At 36.7% G+C, this 25,404-nt stretch overlaps 1 protein-coding gene and 2 pseudogenes across 1 annotated transcript in view; 2 read left to right on the forward strand and 1 right to left on the reverse strand.

Annotated features, from left to right (window-relative positions):
• LOC131010481 (uncharacterized) overlaps positions 1-2,695 on the reverse strand; it is a 13,543-nt gene extending 10,848 nt beyond the window's left edge. The window contains exons 1-3 of the mRNA XM_057938020.1: positions 2,641-2,695; positions 1,223-1,312; positions 875-1,136 (exon numbers count right to left, since the gene is read on the reverse strand). Of these exons, the coding sequence (XP_057794003.1) occupies positions 875-1,136; positions 1,223-1,312; positions 2,641-2,695 (407 nt within the window). The remainder of the gene's footprint in view (positions 1-874; positions 1,137-1,222; positions 1,313-2,640) is intronic.
• Positions 2,638-7,356, forward strand: LOC131010493 (extensin-2-like; annotated as a pseudogene).
• A 12,462-nt stretch (positions 7,357-19,818) lies between these two features.
• On the forward strand, positions 19,819-24,253 carry LOC131010501 (extensin-2-like; annotated as a pseudogene).
• Positions 24,254-25,404: the final 1,151 nt, after the last annotated feature.

Here is a 25,404-nt window from a genome sequence, read left to right on the forward strand (position 1 = left end):
AAAAAATCCTAATTTTTGATATAAAAATTCTCAATTATGCAAAATAAATATCTCATATATATTATTTTAATCATGAACATATTCCATTCATCTACTATTAATGGAGTAATGTTTGTTTGTTTTGATCCATGCCACTTTACTAAAGAGAAGGGCGAGTAGTATCACGAAGTAAAAGTCCCAAAGGCATAGTTTTGAGGAATTTAATCAGGGATTAATATTTTCCATACAGCAAGACATTTCAGAAAATTTGCATTTCAGATACGAATTTAAGGATAAAAGATTAAAGTGGATGGTGGGACCATTTCTATAAAAGAAAAGTGGTATACTCTTTGCGGACGCCCGATAGAGTAAAGTGGTCCACTTTTAACGGATGGAGGGAGTAGTTTTTTTTTAAGTTAAATTCATAAAATCACACACAAGGGATGCAACTCATCAACAATACACGAGGAAAGAAGACAAACAAAAAGGAGCACACTATCCTAGCACGTCTAGGCAAGCAGAAGGATTGCAAATTCAATCGCCCAAACGATAACAAGAAATACTAGGAGAAAGATTAGAAATCCAAAACCAAAATCTAATTTTAATAATCTTGACCAATTCTTCGCTGCTGCCAGACAAGTTCTTGAAAATAACCTCGTTTCTATGGATCCACAAATTCCACACAACACAAATCCAAAGAGCCTTCCACATCTCTGATGAACTTTTCTTCCTTACTAAACCCATATGATTTTGAAAATGGCAGCTGGGGTTGCAGTGGCCAACATAGTGAAGCCCAAACCAATTATAACAACAAACCCAAATCTTGTGAGCAAACATACACGAAAAAAAAAAGAGATGTCCGGTTGATTCACAATCAAGTAAACAAAGAGGGCACCTGTCATCATTGTTGTTGTTGAAAACTCCTCTTTTCAAAAGGTTGTGTCGAGTCGGGATCTTATTCTGGAAAAGCTTCCAATAGAACGCCGATGCTTTGCTTGGGGCGGATTTTGCACCAAATGTATTTACACATTTCGTCAACAGTGCATCCTTGGTCAGCTTGCTTTTCAATAAACTTGTATGCGGATTTTGATGAGTATGCTCCATTGTTATCTGCCTTCCATCTCCACTTATCCGCTTTATCCCGAATTGGTTTAAACCTGTCAATGATCATACCAGACAACAGATCTTTTTTCCAACTCAAAAAGCTCTCTTCTTCATCTTCACTCCCACTCCCATTCATTACCGTTCCAAACTCCTTTATCTTGGACGAGAACATCTTTATCAATTGCAACCAAAAACAACCTATTGAACGACACTGCCAAACTGTTATGCCCTGTCCATTTAAAATGTCAAAAATACGTCTTGTCCTCTTTCCCATGTCCTTCCCGATATTTTCCTTAAACCAACCATTGGAGAGAACAAATGCCAAAATAATACTCATAATTAAGAACAAATGCTCTTCAAAAAAAAAAAAAAAAAAATTAAAGATATGGCTTTAGATAATTTGTGGCGAAATGGTGGCATCTTGAATTAGCGGATAATTTTGCAATTTGGAAATTTTGATGTGTCAAACGAATATTACGATCAATTGTCAATTCTACATAGGCTAAAGAAAAAAGAATATGATCTTTGTTTCTCTTGAAAATTGTTTTTTTTTTACAACTATTTTTAACTTCCAAATTTGTCGAAACAAGTTGGCAAAAAGTTACAACTTACAAGAGTATTAATCCTATATATGAAGGCTGTGTCCCCAAAACAAAAAAAAAAGAATACAGATAAAACAACAAACAAACAAACAAATTGCTTTGTTGCATTTGACCACCTCAACTCAAGTCTCTCATTTTTATTTTTTTTAGAGACTCAGCTCAAGTCTTTCAAGAATTATTGAAAGTTTATTCCGCGTCGTTACATAATAAAATAGAGAAAAATGATATTATGAATTTTAAATAGAGTTGAGTGTCCGCGTTAATTCCTTCCCAGTTACAGCCTGTAACTGTAACATTTCTTTTTTTTTTTGATTGGCTGTAACATTTCTAAAAATCTATATATTATAATATCCATAACTATAATGTCAATTTAGAACATATATAAATAAATTTTCCACCAAAACGACGTTAATTAGCAAATTCTTCATTAAACTATAACCTTATATCACAATTTTATTTTTTATTAACAATACATATTATGCATGTAAAAATAGAGAAAAAAGCTAAATAATCAAACGTGATGCAGTACATCAGCTCAACTACAACCAGAAGAGTTATGCAAAATCTATAATAATTTTATTCATAAAATAATGTAAATTTTATGTAAATGTATCTCCTAGAGTCTAGTGATATCGAATAATGGTCTCCAATATATATCAAATTTAATATTCTCATAGCAGCTAATGATTTAGTTCATACCAGAAAATCAAAGTGGTCGTCTTATCGTGGGCATAAATAATTTATGATAAAAAAAAAACAGCTGTTATACTATCATACATCAATCTTAGTTTCATTTACATGTAAGAAAATAATATAACCGAATCTTGAATTAGTCCCTAATGACAGGCCCTCTACTAACGACTGCTTCAACTTAACCATCCCTCCCTATATATACACTTACCTCATTCAACCCATTTCAATCATCTCTTCTCTTCTCTCTTCTCCCCAAACTAACCTTGAATAGAATTAATTTCCCTCCGGCCTCCACACATTGCCGGAGCTGGTGGCATTTTCCGGCCACATAATGACGACTCGCCGCCCTGCCAAGGGCAGGATACTGCCACAGTTCCTGCTGGTGGCATTGGCCATATTGACAACTTCTAGTATGGTGTCAGCTGATCCTTATGTATACTCTTCTCCACCTCCTCTTATGTGTACAAGTCTCCCCCACCGCCGTCTCCATCTCCACCACCACCTTATGTATATAAGTCTCCACCCCCACCATCACCATCCCCTCCACCACCTTATGTATACAACTCTCCTCCACCGCCTTCTCCCTCTCCGCCACCTCCTTATGTGTACAAGTCTCCACCACCACCATCTCCTTCCCCACCACCTCCTTATATATACAAGTCTCCACCACCACCATCTCCATCTCCATCTCCACCACCTCCTTATGTGTATAAATCTCCACCACCACCATCACCATCTCCACCACCTCCTTATGTGTACAAATCACCTCCACCACCTTCTCCTTCCCCACCACCACCTTATGTGTACAAATCACCTCCACCGCCTTCTCCATCTCCACCACCACCGTACGTGTACAAAACACCACCACCACCTTCTCCTTCCCCACCACCTCCTTATATATACAAGTCTCCACCACCACCATCTCCATCTCCACCACCTCCTTATGTGTATAAGTCTCCACCACCACCATCACCATCTCCACCACCTCCTTATGTGTACAAATCACCTCCACCACTTTCTCCTTCCCCACCACCACCTTATGTGTACAAATCACCTCCACCGCCTTCTCCATCTCCACCACCACCGTACGTGTACAAATCACCACCACCACCTTCTCCTTCCCCACCTCCACCTTATATCTACAAGTCACCACCACCACCTTCTCCTTCCCCTCCACCACCCTATGTCTACATGTCTCCTCCACCACCCCCTCCCCCTCACCACCACCACCCTACTACTACAAATCCCCTCCACCACCCATGAAGTCCCCACCACCGCCTTACCACTACGTCTCTCCACCACCACCGGAGAAGTCTCCTCCTCCACCATACTACTATACTTCTCCTCCGCCGCCGGTGCCACACCATGCCTTGGTAGTTAAGGTGACCGGAAAAGTGTACTGTTACAAGTGCTACGATTGGACGCACCCAGAGAAGTCCCATAACATGAAACATCTCCAAGGTACATGACACATGCACTTTCTCATTTTTTCTATTCTACTTTTATAAATATTTTTCATGATTTAGTTTCACTTAATCTGCTCCAATAAATGTGTCATTATCACTAATTACCAATTTCCATTAAACGCAATAAATGTGCTATTTAGATTTATAATTAACTTAGCTTTTAGGGTGGACTACTGGACTTTTTCCTCATTCGTCCTGTATTTACAATTTTGGCTTTTTGAATAAATGAGTAGGAGTCATTGGCTAATTAACTCCATGAAAATGTCACATAATTATTATTATTATTATTTGAAATTTAATTCGTGCAGGTGTCCCTATCTCTCTAAGTATATATATATATATATATATATATATATATATATATATATATATATATAGGAAGAGGTTCTAATAAAAACCTCTGTTAAAATGAGAATTAGGAACCTAATCTTGACCTTTTAAATATTAGATCTAATGGTTATGATTTAGTCAACAAAAGAAACTGTGCATCTATTATATTTTACGGTGCACTTAAAAAATGCAATTTATGCAATTGAAACCAACAATGCAAAATACTCAAGCAAATCGAAATTGTGCATCTATGCAATTGAAACTGTGCATCTATGCAATCGAAATTGTGCATCTGTAGTTTAATCTCAGCCCTCTATTTTATTTAAATCAATGGATTTAAATTGGTTCCTAGTTTTCATCTTAAGAGGGGTTTTTATATTAACCCTACCCTATATATATATATATATATATATATATATATATAGGGTTGAGTTCAACAGAGAATTATCTTTTTCGAGAGAACGAACAAATCTATATATTTTACGAACAGATCAACATAAGTGATGAACAGACGTATTTAGTAAAAATATAAAAAAACTCGCCACCAGCAGGATTCGAACCCGGGGCAAATTGTTGTTCATGCGGTACATTGATCTGTTCATTAAAATTATAGATCTGTTCGTTTTTATTTTACGAATTCTCTATTCTCCACAATATTTAGCTTCTCTGTTGAACCCTTCTCATATATATATATATATATATATCTTGTTGAATATGTTCATTAGTTAGAAAAATTAGCATTTATTTAATTGCTTATGCAAACTAGAAAGATTATATATTAAGCTATTGTATTAATCAATGTGGACGAAAGATAATTAGTTTTTTAATTTTCTCTAGAAAATAAAAGAAGTTGTGGTTGTATCATGGATATATATAGTGGGTCGATTTCAGTATAGATTAAATACTAGCATGATGCGAAATAGCTAGTGGAAACTAATGATATATATTCAGCTGGTAGAATAATATTTTAAAGATATAGTTCAAGTCTTGTGAAAAGTAATTAATATTACGGAAAATATATATGATGATTGACGGATACTCTAGCTAATATAATTCATATATATTTAATTTATCAGGCGCTGTGGTGGAAGTTACATGCAAAGAAGGCGACAAAGAAATTGTTGCATATGGCAAAACAAAGATGAATGGAAAATACAGCATTGGTGTTGAGGGATTTGAATATGGCAAATATGGTGCAAAGGCTTGCAAGGCTAAGCTTCATGCTCCACCTAAGGATTCTAAGTGTAGCATTCCCACTGATCTTCATTGGGGAATTAGGGGAGCCCAGCTTAGAGTGAAGTCCAAAAATTACTATGAAGTTGTCTTGTATGCTAAGCCTTTTGCTTATGCATCCAAGACTCCTTATGGGGAATGTTCCAAGCCTAAGCCCACTCCGGCTCCTTACTACTATAAATCACCACCACCTCCCACTCCAATTTATGTTTATAAGTCTCCACCACCACCTCCTTATGTATACAAATCCCCGCCACCTCCGGCACCGACTTATGTTTACAAGTCCCCACCTCCGCCACCATATGTTTACAAATCACCACCGCCACCACCATATGTGTACAAGTCTCCACCACCACCTCCATACGTCTACAAATCACCACCTCCTCCATCGCCGTCTCCTCCACCTCCCTACGTCTACAAATCACCCCCTCCACCATCGCCGTCTCCTCCACCTCCCTACGTTTACAAATCCCCCCCACCACCATCGCCGTCTCCTCCACCACCTTACGTCTACAAATCACCACCCCCACCATCCCCGTCTCCCCCCCTCCATACGTCTACAAATCCACCTCCACCATCCCCCTCTCCTCCACCTCCATACGTCTACAAATCACCCCCCTCCACCATCGCCGCCTCCTCCACTTCCATACGTCTACAAATCACCGCCTCCTCCATCGCCGTCTCCTCCTCCTCCATACGTCTACAAATCCCCGCCTCTACCATCCCCATCTCCTCCTCCTCCATACGTCTACAAATCCCCCGTCCTCCTCCCCTCCTCCATCCCCATCTCCTCCTCCTCCATACGTCTACAAATCCCCGCCTCCACCATCCCCATCTCCTCCTCCTCCATACGTCTACAAATCCCCGCCTCCTCCATCCCCATCTCCTCCCCTCCATACGTCTACAAATCCCCGCCTCCACCATCCCCATCTCCTCCTCCTCCATACGTCTACAAATCACCGCCTCCTCCATCCCCTTCTCCTCCTCCTCCATACGTCTACAAATCCCCGCCTCCACCATCGCCATCTCCTCCTCCTCCATACGTCTACAAATCACCCCCTCCACCATCCCCATCTCCTCCTCCTCCATACGTCTACAAATCCCCGCCTCCTCCATCCCCATCTCCTCCTCCTCCTCCTCCATACGTCTACAAATCACCGCCTCCTCCATCCCCTTCTCCTCCTCCTCCTCCATACGTCTACAAATCCCCGCCTCCTCCACCATCCCCATCTCCTCCTCCTCCATACGTCTACAAATCACACCCGCCTCCTCCATACGTCTATCACCATCACCTCGCCTCCTCCATCGCCATCTCCCCCCACCTCCCTACATCTACAAGTCTCCCTCCTCCTTCACCATCACCTCCACCTCCATACTACTACACATCACCACCCCCACCCGTGAAGTCACCTCCACCACCGGCATACATCTACGCCTCTCCTCCTCCCCCAACACACTATTAAGCTTCACATCATTTGTTACTCCACTCGAGCATCCTTGTAAGTAACCATCTTAACAATTGTTCTTCATCACTAACAACAGTACATCTATATTTTGTCCATTATCTTACCTTTCCATTTATCATTAATTTTGCAGCATCCAATCTACGGTACCAAATAAAAGAAGGTTTCTCGAGGATGGTGACGATCTATGATTTTTCATCTATTTTTTTGAATAAGGCCCGACATGCAGTGGAAAGCTTCTCACTTTGCATGTGTGAACCAGTTTGCATCTGCTTATTTTCCTATTTTATTACATATTATTCTCATTGTATCTCCAACTCAAAGATGGGACATTTGCTTCGTCGACAAGATCTACTCACTGAAGTCACAGCTTCATCGACGACTCCAAATATCATTACTTCAAATTGTTCTTTCACATTTTTTCTCTGTATAGTGGTTAATTGGCCTTGTTTTTTAACTATTAATTAAATTCATATTGTTTCTTTCCTTATTGTGTTATGTATCGGCTCCAAATACTGATGAAATGATGTATACATGCATTTATATAATAGCACACACATATACATAGGCATATATAAAAAATAAAATAATTTGTAAATAAAATCAATTTAAAGAGAAAAATAGACAATTATAAAACTTACAAAAAATAAAAAAATTATGTTTTTCTCTTTCCAAACCCCACTTCCTCTTCAAACTTTTTTCGCTTTTTAACTATATATCAACTGCCATTTTTTTTTCTCTCTTTTTTTCTTTTTTTTTAATTGCATAATTTTTTCCTATTTGTAAACTACTTTAAAATATTCCCCTATTATAATTATAAAAAAGATAATTTGTTATTTTACTCTACATAAAAATAGAAAAGTGAATCATTTATATCATATAATATATAAAAGAGGAATTTTCTCCCCTCCATTTTTTCCTTCTCTTCTCCCATCAATTTTTTTTTTCTCTTTTTTTATACTTTTAATTCTTTTCTAAATATTGTCAAATTTGATTTATGAAAAAATATTAAATATGCATCTTAAATTTAAGTTCGTAACAAAATCTTTAATATGGTATAAAAATCATCTGATAAATTGAAACTCGAATTCAAACACTTTAAAATTATAAATATGTGATTGCGTAGACGCTCTCCCACAAATTTTTACTTGTCATTTATGATTTATCACAATAATATACTACTCCATAGGCGTAAAACAAATCTCGACTTAATTATAAGCAGATGATAATACAAGTTATCTAAGAAATATCTACAAAATATAGAATTGGATATATATCTGTATAAGTCTAGTCTATTAGATTTTACTTATATGTAATGTAATATATAAACGCAAAGTATATCTCGATAGCGAATACTACTATTCAACATATCATCAATCTGCATGTATCGGATTGGGACAATAATTTTAAGACAAGGATTGTGGTGACAACCCCAAAACCCACTACTTTAGAAACTACGATTTCGACTCATGAAAAAAACAACAAAAGAAACCAAAAAACACTACGATTTCGACATGCCCAGACGCACAACGTGCGCACTCACATTTAAGGAAAAATATAAATAAATACTAGTTGAGACAATAATTTTAAGAAATTGGGCTACAACAAAAAAAAATACTCAAAATTTTCCCCTTCCATGTGCCCTCGTGAATAAAAGAGATTAAAAAAATGAGTATATATGCCAAAATAGATTTCCTTGGTAAATTCCTGTTCGGCTTGCTACTTGTGTGTTGTAACTTAACTCTTTTACTAGGTCTATATTTGGAGTTATATCACTTGCAAATTTGTAATGTTAGCATCTTCTCGTGTGGAATATGATCTATTTAAGATATTTGTTAATTTTGCATTGCATTTAAGTGAATTTCCAATTTACATACGCCTTTTAAAATGCTTAAGTAAAGATTCAATATTTCGAATTATCGTAAAAAAATCGCCATTTCTAATATTTTCTGACTTTCGATTATTTGTGCCACCAAAAAAAGTAGTATCAAAACTTAATACCACTGTATAGTTCTAGTTAAATTGCACCCCTGCTATAGAGCTACTCTTACATCGATTTTCAGCGAGTACATGCCTCGCCGTTGACGAAATTAATTACTTTAATTCCTCTACAATAAAATAAAATACTCCCTCTGTCCCTAAAACATCTTCTTCAAGGGGATCGACACAAATTTTAATAAAAATTAATTGTATATTTAATTAATTACGCACAAATTAGAAAAAAAATGATGTAAGTCACTAGTGGACCTATTAAAATGAAAGAGATGGATCCATTAGTGACAATGTACGTGAATATGTGAAAATTGTAAGGATAATAGTTAGTAAAATTATTATAAACAGATGAGGAAGAAAATAAAGGAAGATGTTTCAAGCATGGATAAAGTACGTAATTTATCCTTAAATATTAAAGAAAAGATGCAATATCTATTTTAATTCTCGTTGGCCTTTGATATTTCACTTGAAATTAGTGTCCGCACTTCGCATGGATACGAGCATCTATAACTGTGAGCCGCTCAAAGGGCTCTTAAATGATCTCAAACATTTCTGAGTCCCTTCCCCCATAGTGAGGCTCTCTAGATTCGGGCTCTTAATTTTTTATTTTTTATTTATTTTTAATGTATTTTTTAATTAAATTAAATATTAAATTCAACAACATAAATTTCATTAAAATTAAAATTAAACATTACATTAATTAAAAATGGTTCGCCATAAACAAAATCGAGGGCAAAGTAATCTCGGTAAAATCATTCACCGCCAACTCCACGATCGCGGTTAACGTATTTCTGCGCCTTATTTTTGGAGGAGGATCGAAATTAATATTCCTTGTCACTTGCATGAAATTGTTAGCAAGATGCACGAAAAATAATTTGAGATTAATATTCGGATTAGAAAATAAAAGATGATCTTGATTCAGAACTTCATTGTCGGATGAAGAATATGAAGAAGAATTTGAGAAAAATTTATTGGAAAACACAATTTTTTTAGAGTATAAAATAATGGAGAATTTGGGGTAATTGGTGAAAGAGTAGTGTAGATATTTATAGAAAAAATTAAGAATAAAAAAAATGCAGCAAAGTGTGCAATTACGTGCCCAGTGCGCACCCTGTGAACTTGGCAATGGTTATGGGCTTGCGCGCCCGCGCACCAAACTCCCTTAAGTATGCTCTAGCGCTTTTTTACTTTTGTTTTTAAAGATATACTCTATTATTTATACACTAAATATTTATTTAATTATATAATTAAATATATTTAGTAAGTTGTAAAATAAATAGGTACCAATATTGTGTGGTCTATACTTCATAGATTGAGAAATTATTCTTGTAAAAATCTTAGTTACAACATAATACTCATATGCTAACAATATATTTTGTTTTTAAAAATTGCATTTAAAAAGTCTGGAAAACTAAAATTTAACTTGTACTTGACCCTTTATTGTGTTGAGTATATGTATATAGATTTACTTACAGAACAAAATTGTAATTCCAAATAAAAATATTAATTATAATAAATAATAGTATTAATTAATTACGATGATATTCCATTGGTATGCTTTCAAATTCCAATTAATCTTCACCAGAGCTGACTCATTTTTAATTGGTAACACCAGTATATCAATTTTGAGTTCTACACAATCAATTTCATAAATAAATAAAAAATGACAAAAAAATACTTACAATATGACATGGTAATTTTATGAATTTCTTAAATATAAAGGTTGAAGAATATTATTTGAGTCAAATTTTTATTTATTATTGAAATAAGTAAATAAGTATAGTTAAATTTTTTTTTTTGACGCGAATAAGTCACTAATACTCCAATCTAGAAAAGAAAGGCGATGACGGCAGTTTGTGGGATTCTCCAATCTCCATCGCAAATCTTCTCCCCCAATACCAAACCTAGCTTTTGCCATCTCCGCCGTTGCCGCTTTCGATGCCACCATCCATCCTAAAGCAGAGGGTTTTGTGCTAATTTTGCAATTGCGTATTTATGGTTACTTCACTACTCTGACTATGGCGGAATATTGGTTTGGCTTTGTGCATGTGTTGGTTGGGAATTTGAAGAATTTGCAGTAATGTTTTTATACTGTCATAAGCGTTTATTTTGCATGATTGATTATATGGGATAAAAATCAAACAAAACTAGCTTAAGTGATAGAATTAATCAAAGGCTTTGGGGTACCCCAAAATTTCAACCCAATAAAGTAAACAAGGAATTAGCCTTACTATTTTTATCTATCAAGGCTAATCCTTCAAAGTAAACACTCTCTTAATTTTCTTAAAATATTTCCATGTACTATTATTTTTTCTCAAGTCACATTTCTGTATTTAATCTCAAAATATGAACTTCTAAATAATCTATCTGAATCGTTAATTTCGCCATTAAAAATGACACGTCGATACTCAAACGAGAAGTGCAAGGATTTATTAGAACAATTTTTTTTTTCTTTTTTTTTCTTAGTAGTATTAGTTTCGAAAGTAGAAGCCCTAACTTTCTATTGTAAAAATAAAGCTTCGAGAATGAATGTGTGGGTAACGATTCTTGCAATTATTTTTCTTTCTACACTTCTATAGAAAACCCAATTATTAGTATTTTGTTTACCGATCAATAGCATTTGAACAACTGTGTTACTTTTGAATTTCAAAATTTCCACATGTTCCGCAATTACCCACTGTTTAACTATTAATCATGCTAGTTTATGCCAAAATGTATAGACATGCAATGATTTGCATAATTGGATTCATGTGGAATTTTTTCGCAAATCGCATAAAGCATATGCATGGTACATAGTCGTCGCCTGTCAATTATAATCTAAATTGAATCTGTGGGTAGAATCAAACAACTAAGAACATTGGACTTCTTTTGTAATTTAGAGGTGAAATTAGGAGCCATGCACAAAATTAGAATGGAATATAATTTTTTCTCTAGTTATTTATTGTTTGTTTCAATAAGTCCACGTACTTCTAGTTTGCGCTAAGATAAATCAGTTTAAAACCTTTTGAGATAAAATATTGGGTAAATATCATATTAAACCTTGAACTATACTCGTTTTATCAAAAATACCCTGAAACTTTCAAAATGCTCTCTAAACCCTCAAAGTATCAGAGTTTTATCAAATATATCCCGCATCTCTTTTCCGACCACCAGAAATATGACGTGGCTCGCCGGATGCCACAGTGTAATTTACATGTCATTTTTTTTAATCCATGTCATTTTTTTATTCTATTTTTTTTATCCATCCTGGAAATTAATTTAGGGCTCATCGAGTTGTAGTCGAAAAGGGGCGAGAAAGGCGTAGCCAGCAGGAGAGGACGCCGAGATCGACGGAGAAAGAGGTCGCCGGTGATGGCATAGAGGATGCGGCGAGTCGGCAGGAGAGGACGCCGTAGCGTCGGACCAGAGCGGCGACAACCTCGGCTTTAGAGGGGCCTCCGACAACCGCAAGGGAGGCGAGGGTCCCCAACAGAGGAAGCGCGGCGACGCTGTGAACAAACTCCAGCAGCGGCGGCGGAAATCTAGAATAGAAGAGAAGAGAGAGCAGAGTCGATGTTGACCTGAATCGAAAGGCTAGGGTTCGATCCATGAGCAGATGAAGGGGCAATTTCAGACGAAGGAGCTAGGGCTCGACATTGTCCCTTCAATTGTGTGCTTTCAGCGAGGAATTAAAGAGGGAACTGGGACGCGAGGCAATACGCGACGCCGTGGAGAATCGCCTCGAAGTCCAGCTCGGGATCCACCTCGGCGGGGGCGGGGTAGAGGCCGACAGCGGCGCTCCTCCAGCAGGGCGGTCAACCCGCCGATTTGAGGCGGCGGTAGCAGCCCCACGCGGCGTTTCAGGGGGCGGCGACCTAGACTTCGGGCGAAGCAGCAGCAGCTCCGGGCGGCGGCGTTGCTTCAGCAGCGGCGACGTCGGGGTGACGGTGGTTCCAGGCGTGGTAGCGCGGCGCGACAACGATCGAGAGCGAGAGAGACGAGAGATGTGTGTGGGTGTGTTTCAGCGATGGAGAAGAAGAAGGGGCGTTGGCTCAAGCAGAGAGACGCCGGCGTGGAGGCGGACGGCGCCGGTTCGCGCCGATCGAGAATTCGCTGGCCTCAGCCGGTGGCGGCAGAACCGAGAGAAGGTTGGGTGTGTGCGTGAGTTTGGTAAAAGAGAATAAAAGAAAACTGTGAGACAATCTTGTATTTTAATTTTCATAATAAAATAATGACATAGATTAAAAATAAAAAATAAAAAAATGACATGGATTAAAAAAATAGAATTTAAATTACACTGTGGCATCCGGTGAGCCACGTCACATTTCTGGTGGCCGGAAAAGAGATGCGGGATATATTTGATAAAATTCTGATAGTTTGAGGGTTTAGAGAGCATTTCAAAAGTTTCAGGGTATTTTTGATAAAACGGGTATAGTTCAAGGTTTAATATGATATTTACCCTAAAATATTGAAGTATTTTGGACTTACGGAAAAGAGATACAAGGACCTATTAATTAAAATTAATTTTAATAGTAAAAGGACTTATAAATATATTTTATGAATTCAAGCAAGACGGATCTCAATTGTTCCTTTTACATAAACAACATGTATAAGCTAGTGCGACTAAATATGTCGTTAATAAGATAGCAGTGTTACCACTAGCCTCGTATCTACGCAATTTTGCATTTATTTGTAGACAATGATTTTATCTAGGATGCGACAACAATCTCTGGGTTTAACACAATTAATGGTTTTCCAAAATATATAACTGTTGTCTTTTAGTTGCTTATTTGCAATTTTCTTGTAGTGGCATTCCTCGTCTATGTAAAAGCGATATTTTCACTTGGTTTAAAATCAACAGATTTTATAAGAATAATGTAATTAATGAGATGATCACGAGTTTAGAAGAAAAAAGAAATCTCGAATTCATGGTTAAGCTATCTCTATCTTAATCTTTCTTACAATTTAGGAAATTCTTGATCGTCTATGACAATTAAGTCGCGAAAGATTACGATTACTCCACATAAATAAGTAGGACCCAAAACAAATTGACATGAAATTGATCTATTTACACATCTATTGGTGAAAGATTGATTTCACGACTGTTCCTGCATGTATATATTCTATTGACACACTGTCTCCAGCATTTTTTTTTTAATTAAATATGTACTACTTACTATTTTGTAGCGTCAATAGTCAATGACTTGTTAAAGAGCACAACTTCATTTTCAAAGCAAGGAAAAATAAGAGAGTTGGAAATGTTAATTTAGGGTAATAATTGATATAAGCATCAACTGCTAAAAATGTGGGGCGAAATCGACAGCGAAGAAACAAACACGCTACGAATCCAAGATAACACAAATAAAAGGGAAAGTGACAAATGGTGGAATGTTTACACGTTTGTTTCATTTGATTTGGAATATTATACCATCATAATTAAATCTCTAATAATCTGATTTGAATGAGATCAAATCATGTACCTCAGAAGATAATTCGTGTACCTCATAAGATAATTAATACTGGTCGCTTTCTTGGTTAGTTCATAAGTAAAAGTAAAATAATTGAAATTTTTGTACCATTTTCTTGAATTTTTCTCAAGATATATTTTAATTTTGAATTAGTTTTCTTATAAATCATATAAAACGATGACATTTAGTGACGTGGAAATTCTGAATTTACCACGTAGTTAATTTTATTCGAACATAGATGTTACACATAAATTCAAATGCCGCATCCGCGTGGGTCTCTTGGCATTGAAAAAATAATGTCGGGTTAGAATTAAAATCATATGACAATTATTAAGTTTTTTTAAGTATTATTATACTCCCTCCGTCCCACGAAGCATGACACAGTTTCCTTTTTGGTCTGTCCCACGAAGCATGACACGTTTCTAAAAATAGTAAAAAATTTACCCTTTATTCACATTTTCACTTTTTCACCTACCACACTTAACACACAAAATACCAATTTCTTAATTCCCGTGCCGAAAAGAAGTGTGTCATGCTTCATGGGACGGAGGGAGTATCTTCTTTAGTTTTGCACGATGTAAACTATTGGACGTTATTAGTATGCAATAAGACTTACTTTTCTATAGTTTAATGTTCTAAAGATATCAATTTTATAGGAAATTGAGTGTTTGACAATTATTTTTGCTTGAATTGATTTATCTTGTGAAATGTAATGTTAATTTGAACTTTGTTAAAATTTATAGAAATATTGAAGCTGAATTGGGAAGAATAATACGAATAAAAGTTACAGATCATCTTGATATGAGTTCGTCAACGTAAACGGATCGTAAGTCAAAATTCAAACGAAAGAGATATAACCAAAACAGAAAGTCGCGCGCAACAATAAATAGTGGTCACTGAGCACAAAGAGGATTTTACATAGTACCTCGGCGACCTGCGGAGGTGGTGGCCGACATGTCTGTTTTTTGACTTGTTTTTAGATTTTTATATGTTTTTTATAATAAATTAACAGTATTAAATAAAGAAATTTAAAGATCACGCCATAGAGGACTCGAACCCAAGACCTTTGGCCTTAGGCATTAACCCTTTACCGCTTGGCCAAGACACGCACACAAGACCTTTTGAGTTTTATACTGTGTTTTTCTCACGTGCTTATATATAGGTTCTTTTGTTGTCTTATTAGACATTTCTATTAACTTGCTTTACATTTTTTCATACCACGACTTTATAATTTATTGTCTTCTCAATTTCTATAGTTTAGATTTATTTTCTGTAAGTATCGGAGATTCAAAACCTGTTCATTATGAATTCTTTTTGAATTTTATTAGTTTAATTATTCAATTGCTTTTCTTTGTTGTTTTTGTTTATTTAATATGTCTGGCTAGTTTTATTTTCTGAATCTAAGGTTTGTACGTAGTTGATTGGACATTTGTGTATTTGATTTATTGATATCAGTTTATCCTTCATGGTTCTTGGTGCCTGTTTCTTGTGAATTATATGGTCAATAATTTGCATGTCTAGCTGTTTAATTGCACCCTTGAATGTGATAATGACTCAGTCGATTCAAGAATGCATAATATAGTTTTACCTTGAGACTTGAATTGATGGTGAACTATAGAAAATTATTCTTTATGTGCTTTTAGGAGTTAATAATTTATTCTCACGAGAATTGAATGTGATACAGAATTTATTAATTAATTTTCATAATTGTTCGTTAGAGAAGATTATGAATAAGTTTGAGATCTTTTGTCAGAGCTAGATTAAAATTAGTAAATGAATCATGTTAAATACATAGGTTTAATTAACGTCAATACATTTCGTAGGGTCAGTTTTTTATTATCTGATTTTCTTATTTAGATTTATTTACTTTGTCTCGAGTCTAGTTTTAAATCTTCACCATCTTTTAATTTATTATTTTGCCTAAATATTAAATAAGTATTTATGCTGAATTATTCATTGTGTTTTTCCTTGTCAATTTTTATAAATATAATACTTTATTTATTATATATGTTATAATTACGCTGTATTAATTATAATTTCCATTGGTAATAAAACAATGATCAGCATGTTACTGAATTGCAACATTTACAACGAGCAACTATAAGCAAATTAAACGTTCGGACCCTCTCTAATAATTGTTTACATGTAGGCTGTTGGAGCATCAATTTAACATGCACAGATCATGAGTTATATATAGTTATAATCTTTCATATGATCATATCTTTAGTCTAATATATTTAAAAAAAATCAATTTGAAATCAATTTTAAAATTGAATGATAATTTTATAATTATAATAAAATTGAAAATTTATTTATAAACTATATTTTTCCTTTTATTTTCTTTTTCTTTGTCTTTTTTTTTCTTTTGTTTTATTATTTTCTAAAATTATGAAATTCGACTAATTATACAATATTTAATATGCGTGTCAAATTAAAGATCAAGATACTATTTTATGTAAGTATTTGATTTAAAATATAAAAATTATATTTATTTAAAAATGTAAATTAAAAAATCTCTCTCCTCTCTTATCTTTTTTTAATTTCTATTTATTTTTATTTTTAACTTTTTTGCCTTTATTATATATCAATTTTTATTATTGTGAATTCTTATTTATTTTCTTATTTTTTTCAATATTCAGCTCGACTATATATTTAGTTAAAATTATTATTTATATTTATAAATATGATAATTGAGTTGGTATTAATTTTATATAAATATAAATATAAAAATGTTTCTTGTGCATTGCACGAGATGCAAATGCTAGTGTATAAATTAAGTAATTAATAACTTGATACTATTGAGATAAAAGTAAAACGACCATAAAAAAATAACACAGACATGGTATTTTACTATAAATTCTTTTATTAAAAATTCTAAAACTGCCTTTATATTTGTTTAATTTAATATTCCATAATGCATCAATTTAGTGCGCAGATCATGAATTATATATAGTTTTTATTAATTTGGTAAAATTATTTAACTTGGCAGTGGCTATTTGATGGACCAAAGACTGTTGACTCTAATCCGCAGATGGGATAATCCTACATTATTATATTATCTACACCTCTCTCTCACTCTCTCTCTCTCTATATATATATAGGGAAACAACCATTAAATAAAAGAAGAACGGAAAACCATTTTCAGTCATTCGATCATCAAGATCTACGGTGGATGCATCATCTTGTTGGATGAATGCAGATCCTGGTTCGAATCCTAAAGGGAGCAATTTTTTATATTTTTTTGAGTGCATTAATTTTAACAGTGAATGCATTAATTTTTACAATGAATGCATTAGAACCCATAATCTGCATTCATCCAACAAGATGATGTATCCGCCACAGATTTTGATGATCGAATGATTGAAAATGATTTTCCGTTCTTCTTTTATTTAGTGGTTCCTTCTTGAATCTCTCCCTATATGTTTTAATAGCCATTTCCATGTGATATGAATTATGATCCACCTTCCCAGCAGTTCGATTTTTCAATCCAATACCTTTTATTAGAAAATAGTATTAGGCTATTAGCCTTGAATATTGTTGTTAGAAAGAAAATAAACAACGATCAATTTTATTCTATTTCAATAAGTTAGTGTGCGTTTTGATTGGGTCGTAATACAGAGCTCTTCATATAGAAATATCTGTTAAAATGTACGCTATTTCCTCTTTTAATCGTGATGTAATTTAAATAATAGTATGCTTTTGTATTAAAATTATTCTTTAGTTCTAATTTAATTTTAAATATTTTTAAAATACGATGAGTTGCGATTCTTGAGAAAAATGTTCGATTCTGTCACGGATCGTAATAAATAAATTAATAAAAATTATTCGTTTTGTTTTAGTTAATTTCGTTGGCATTATGGATCATGCATCACGTTTCAATAAGTTGATAGTTTCGTTTCAACATTAATAAAATTAAAAAATACTAATAATTAAGTCACAAATAAATAAATTAAGATGGTGAATCATTAATTTCCATCTCAACCCACTTAAAAGTGGGAATGTGGGTACAGCAATAGGCGTGATGGTGAAACTCGAAATTAGTAAATTTTTGTGAAGCCAAAAAATACTTTTTTGCGAATGGAAAAATGTTAGTATAAACTTTCTTTAATTGTTATGTGAGTGGCATACCCCTAAAAATGAGAAAATGGTTGGTTACTCGCCTCCACATGCCCCAATAATTCAGAAATCACATGCTCTTCACCAAAAACTATTAAAAAAACAAGATTGGCCTTATTATTTAATGGAAGAACGGTAAAACGCTGAAAAAATTATCTTAATATCTCAAATGGTTCAGAATGACAACTTATTACAAGATGTGAGGAATAAATAAGAAAAGAAGAGATGTCTAAAATGTTTAGTCACATTTTGACCACCTCAAATTATTTTCTGATTTTAGCATCTAAAATGTCGGTATCTGTTCTGTTTGACATGTATATATATGTTATGTATAGAGGAAAATTAGCATACGCATTCCATCCCAGTTGGCAGTTGTATCCTATGGGGACATTTCAAAGCATGCGTATAATATGATATCCAAAAAATATGTGAATTAAATCATGAAAATATGATTATTTAGCAATAAAATAAGGTATACAGTATAAAAAATAATTTAAACTGATTTGTTCTGATGTTTCATCTTAATTGTGTCATACTTTATGTTTACCGTTTTTCGAGTAGATATCCAAAATTTAATAATATCACAGAATAAATACATGTCCATGTAATTTATGTGCATTAATAAAATCAAAGCAGAGTTCAAGTATAATAGAGATTGTAGAAAAAATTTATAAGCCAGGTAGTAAGCTAATAGCTAGAAAGTTAACCAAAATTTGCCTCATTAACTCGACTTTCTTTAGCTTTTTGAAAAGAAATGAAGAATAATGAATATTGCATATTTGAATAAGAGCCATATGATAAAAATGAATGGGCTCCGAATTTATAAGAAGTTTCATTGTTGATAACCTAAACAAATATTAAATGAAGGCGTAGAAATGATAAAGAAAAATCCCCAGTTAAATCACTAACATTATCGTAGCAGGTCATCAGTTGATCATATACTATAATTTATGGTCTTATTTTGAACTTAAATAAATCGTAGTGAGTCCAGTTGTTATAACCTCATTAAACTAATTTTCTTCAAACCATAGAAAAAACAATCTCAAACTTAAATAAGTTCCTAATTGACAGCTCTGTTCTAACGAAATTTTTTCCATCCAATTATTTATTTCCGCGGCCTATATATAACTCACTTCATCTCTACCATTTCAATCATCCCTTCTCCAAATAAGCCTACCCCAGTAGAGAGAAATCTGCATCCATCTAATAGAGGTGGAGCATTAGGAGGAGCTGGTGGCACTTTCCGGCGACACCATGATATCCCCACGGCCGCGGCCCTCGCCGCGAATGGCCGCCTGCTGCCACACTTCCTTGTGGCTGCATTGGTCATTTTAGCTTACTTCAAATATAGTTTCAGCTGACCCCTATAGGTATTCTTCTCCACCTCCACCATATGAATACAATCACCACCACCTCCTTCGCCGTCTCCGCCACCACCCTATGTGTACAAGTCTCCGCCGCCACCATCGCCTTCCCCACCACCACCGTACGTGTACAATCACCACCACCACCTTCTCCTTCCCCTCCACCACCGTATGTGTACAAGTCACCACCACCCACCATCACCTTCTCCACCACCAACCGTATGTGTATAAGTCTCCACCACCACCATCACCTTCTCCACCACCATCCATATGTAATATAAATCTCCACCACCACCTTCTCCTTCCCCTCCACCACCATATGTGTATAAGTCTCCACCACCACCATCGCCACCTCCTCCACACCACCCCTACTATTACAAATCCCCACCACCTCCATCACCGCCTCCTCCACACCACCCCTACTATTACAAATCCCACCACCTCCATCGCCGCCTCCTCCACACCACCCCTACTATTACAAATCCCCACCACCACCATCCCCGCCTCCTCCACACCACCCCCTACTATTACAAATCCCCACCACCACCATCCCCTCCTCCTCCACACCACCCCTACTATTACAAATCCCCACCACCGCTCCATCGCCGCCTTCCTCCACACCCACCCCTACTATTACAAATCCCCACCACCACCATCGCCGCCTCCTCCACACCCACCCCCTACTATTACAAATCCCCACCACCTCCATCGCCGCCTCCTCCACACCACCCCTACTATTACAAATCCCCACCACCACCATCGCCGCCTCCTCCACAAACCATCCCTACTATACAATTCACCACCTCCTCCCTCTCCATCTCCACCACCTCCTCCTACCTTACTACAATCACCACCACCACCGGTGAAGTCACCCCCTCCACCGTACTACTACACTTCTCCTCCACCACCGCCCCCGTTCCTCACTATCCGCCGCACCACCACTCATTGGTAGTTAAGGTGACCGGAAAAGTATATGTTACAGGTGCTACGACTGGAAACACCCGAGAAGTCTCATGCAAAGAAACATCTCAAAGGTATTATTCAAACTTGCTTTTTATTTTATTTCATACATGATAATCTCAAACATTGATTTTTATTTAATTAATGTTGGATCTATTAGACATTTACGGGGAATTGTAGTTCTATTTTGTTTTCCATTTTCTGGATGCTTTGCATGCATTAATTTCCTATGTATATAATTGTTTAAAATATAGTATGTAGATATATATCACCACGTTTGAGATTATATATTTATCAAAATATGACATTAAATTACTGTACAACTGAGTTTGTGATTATTATTATTATTATTTCAAGTTGGATTTGATCAAGATTAGTTTAATTCTCAATTAAAAACATTGATAGATATAACGAATATTCCTAGCCTTTAATCATGATTTATTGTTTAAGAAACTGAGCTTTGTTTGGTAACAAAAAGCGTTTTAATTTTGTCTAGACATGAAATAGTGTGCTGAATATTGTCACCATTCAATTCCTAGATTATTTGTGTTTCTAGAAAATTACATAATCTAATAATCACAAGTCTTAATTGATAATGAATTACAGCAATGAATCACTTACTTAATAATGTACATAAAGAAAACAAATAATTATATCATTATTGACGTCGACGTCCCCACCTAAACTCAAGGACTTTTCCAATTTGCTTCTATGTTTATTATGCCTGCTCATAATAGAAAAAGGTTGTCAATTATATTAAAAAGGTTGTGGGTCCATACTTGGCTTTTCATGGAAGAACCAACTCCACTATCCATAAAAATTCCCCCTAGCATACAACAAGTCAACAACAGTTAAAAGCTAATGATATGATTGTGTGACTATACAAAAATTTAAAACTAATGGGCCCTATCAAAGATTATATTTTGTGTTCGTATAGTTGGCTACCACTTTACTTAATTAACTTACTTTCCATACATATTTATCAGGTGCTGTAGTGGAAAGTCACATGCAAAGCAGGCGACAAAGAAGTTGTTGCATATGGCAAAACTAGATCAATGGAAAATACAGCATTGCTGTTGAGGGATTGGAATATGGCAAATATGGTGCAAAGGCTTGCAAGGCTAAGCTTCATGCTCCACCTAAGGATTCTAAGTGTAGCATTCCTACTGATCTCAATTGGGGAATCAAGGGTGCCAAGCTTAAAGTGAAGTCCAAGAATCACTACGAAGTTGTCTTGTATGCCAAGCCTTTTGCTTATGGTTCCAAGACTTCTTATGAGAAATGTTACAAACCTAAGCCCAGCCCGACCCCGGCCCCGTACTACTATAAGTCTCCACCACCACCGTCGCCGACTTACATTTACAAATCCCCCACCGCCTCCTCCTTATGTGTACACGTCGCCGCCTCCTCCGACGCCGACTTACGTATATAAATCCCCTCCTCCACCTCCTTACGTGTATAAGTCTCCACCACCCCCCATCACCGGTTTATGTTTATAAATCCCCTCCACCACCTCCTTACGTTTACAAGTCTCCACCACCTCCATCACCGGTTTACATATACAAGTCCCCTCCACCGCCACCTTACGTCTACAAATCTCCACCCCCTCCAACACCAGTTTACGTCTACAAGTCCCCTCCACCGCCACCTTACGTCTACAAATCTCCACCCCCTCCAACACCAGTTTACGTCTACAAGTCCCCTCCACCGCCACCTTACGTCTACAAATCTCCACCCCCTCCAACAACCAGTTTACCTCTACAAGTCCCCACCACCTCCTCCATACGTTTATAAATCTCCACCACCACCATCTTCATCCCCTCCACACCATCCCTACTATTACAAATCTCCACCACCACCATCTCCACCTCCTCCACACCATCCCTACTATTACAAATCCCCCACCACCACCATCTCCACCTCCTCCACACCATCCCTATTATTACAAATCGCCACCACCACCATCGCCACCGTCCTCCACACCATCCATACTATACAAATCCCCACCGCCACCATCCCCATCTTCCACCACCATACTACTATAAGTCTCCACCACCTCCGTCACCATCTCCTCCACACCATCCATACTACTTACAAATCTCCCCCGCCGCCATCGCCGGTCTCCTCCACACCATCCCTACCACTTAACAAATCCCCACCCCCTCCATCACCTTCACCACCACCACCATCGCCACCGTCCTCCACACCATCCCTACTATTACAAAATCCTCCCACCACCCACCTCACATACTACTATAAGTCTCCACCACCTCCGTCACCATCTCCTCACACCATCCATACTACTACAAATCTCCCCCGCCGCCATCGCCGTCTCCTCCACACCATCCCTACCACTACAAATCCCCACCCCCTCCATCACCTTCACCACCACCACCATCGCCACCTCCTCCACACCATCCTTACTATTACAAAATCCCCACCACCAACCATCCCCATCTCCACCTCCACCATACTACTATAAGTCTCCACCACCTCCGTCACCATCTCCTCCACACCATCCATACTACTACAAATCTCCCCCGCCGCCATCGCCGTCCGTCTCCTCCACTCCATCCCTACCACTACAAATCCCCACCCCCTCCATCACCTTCACCACCACCACCATCGCCACCTCCTCCACACCATCCATACTATTACAAATCCCCACCGCCACCATCCCCATCTCCACCTCCACCATACTACTATAAGTCTCCACCACCTCCGTCACCATCTCCTCCACACCATCCATACTACTACAAATCTCCCCCGCCGCCATCGCCGTCTCCTCCACACCATCCCTACCACTACAAATCCCCACCCCCTCCATCACCTTCACATCACCACCACCATCGCCACCTCCTCCACACCATCCATACTATTACAAATCCCCACCGCCACCATCCCCATCTCCACCTCCACCATACTACTATAAGGTCTCCACCACCTCCGTCACCATCTCCTCCACACCATCCATACTACTACAAATCTCCCCCGCCGCCATCGGTCCGTCTCCTCCACACCATCCCTACCACTACAAATCTCCACCCCCTCATCACCTTCACCACCACCACCCTATGTCTACAAGTCACCACCTCCTCCATCACCTTCTCCACCGCCACCCTATCACTACAAATCACCCCCAACCGCCATCGTCATCATCCTCCACCTCCCTACCACTACACCGCCCCACCACCACCATCACCTTCCCCTCCACCCCCTTACCACTACACCTCCCCCCACACCACCTTCACCTTCACCTCCACCCCCCCTACAACTACAACCGCCCCACCACCACACTTCACCTTCACCTCCACCACCCTACCACTACAAGTCTCCACCACCACCTTCTCCCTCACCCCACCACCATACGCTACAAGTCCCACCTCCTCCCTCACCATCCACCGCCTCCTCTTTACCATTACTCATCACCCTCCCCCACCTGTAAAATCATCTCCTCCACCTGTATACATTTATGGATCGCCGCCTCCTCCGACACATTATTAAGTTCTAAAACGTTCGCAACATCCTCGAGGCATCCTTGTAAGTTTTCATCTTATAAAAAATGCTTATTTTATCCTTTCGTATTATCGTATTACTAGCTAGATGATCAACCTAACCATTATTATTCTTTTGCAGCATCCAATCCAAAGAGAAAATAAAAGAAGGCTTGAGGATTATTTTCAAGTATCAAGTTTCGAGAACAAGTAGGTTATTCAATAAGGTCCTGCAAGCATTGGGAAGCTTCACCAAATGCGTGTTGGACCAGTTTGCATCTGTGTCTTTGGCTGTTTGTTGCACATTGTTCTTATTGGCTACAATCTCCAATCAAGTGAAAGTTGCTCCAAGATGAAATCATATGCTGTTTCACAAAGAAGATTTAGATAAAAGTTACTATTAGGCTTGAGGTTGTTTCCTATTTAAAATTTGTGTTTGTATAGTGGATGGCCTTGTTTGATTGAATTTATATTCATTTCAAATTTCAATTCCTTGTGTTCTTTGTTCTCCGTGAGTTCAAAAGTTAGCAATAAAAGATTTTGTTTTTATTCTCAACCAACTCTACTATTTACATTTTTAGCATTTTTTATGATCAAACGTGTATATATTATTAATGTTATTTAATTTGTTGTTGCGCACAAGGGAACTATGGTTCGTCCAGGTACGCAATAATAAAACAAATTACGAAATAATTGAATGATTATATTTATGTGAAAACCTAACACATACTGTGAAATCACTTTCAAGGGTAATTAAGTCAGTAGAACAATTGCAAAAGATAAAATTGGAAAAACGATCATATATATTTTTTTTTCGTGTATTCGAAAAAATTCATTCATGAATCCACAATAAAATAACTTTGGACCATTAACTCATTAATAAGTCATGAATGCACCTTAAATATTTACAATCTAATGACTAATATAAAAATAATTAAAATATAATATGATATATATCTCGATTCATTTGAACACTCTTTATAAAAAATATTATATTAATTTATTAACTATTTCACTGTTGAATCCAATGTCTCATGATCAGGTCTTGAGATGTAACTTGAAGTTAAGTAACATTTGTTAATTTAGCACGATACATTATTTAATTAAATAATAAACCCGCTCTGGCCACTCTAATTAATTACTAATATTTTACACACACAC

Source organism: Salvia miltiorrhiza, chromosome 1 (assembly GCF_028751815.1).
Source record: "Salvia miltiorrhiza cultivar Shanhuang (shh) chromosome 1, IMPLAD_Smil_shh, whole genome shotgun sequence".
Taxonomy (NCBI): domain Eukaryota; kingdom Viridiplantae; phylum Streptophyta; class Magnoliopsida; order Lamiales; family Lamiaceae; genus Salvia; species Salvia miltiorrhiza.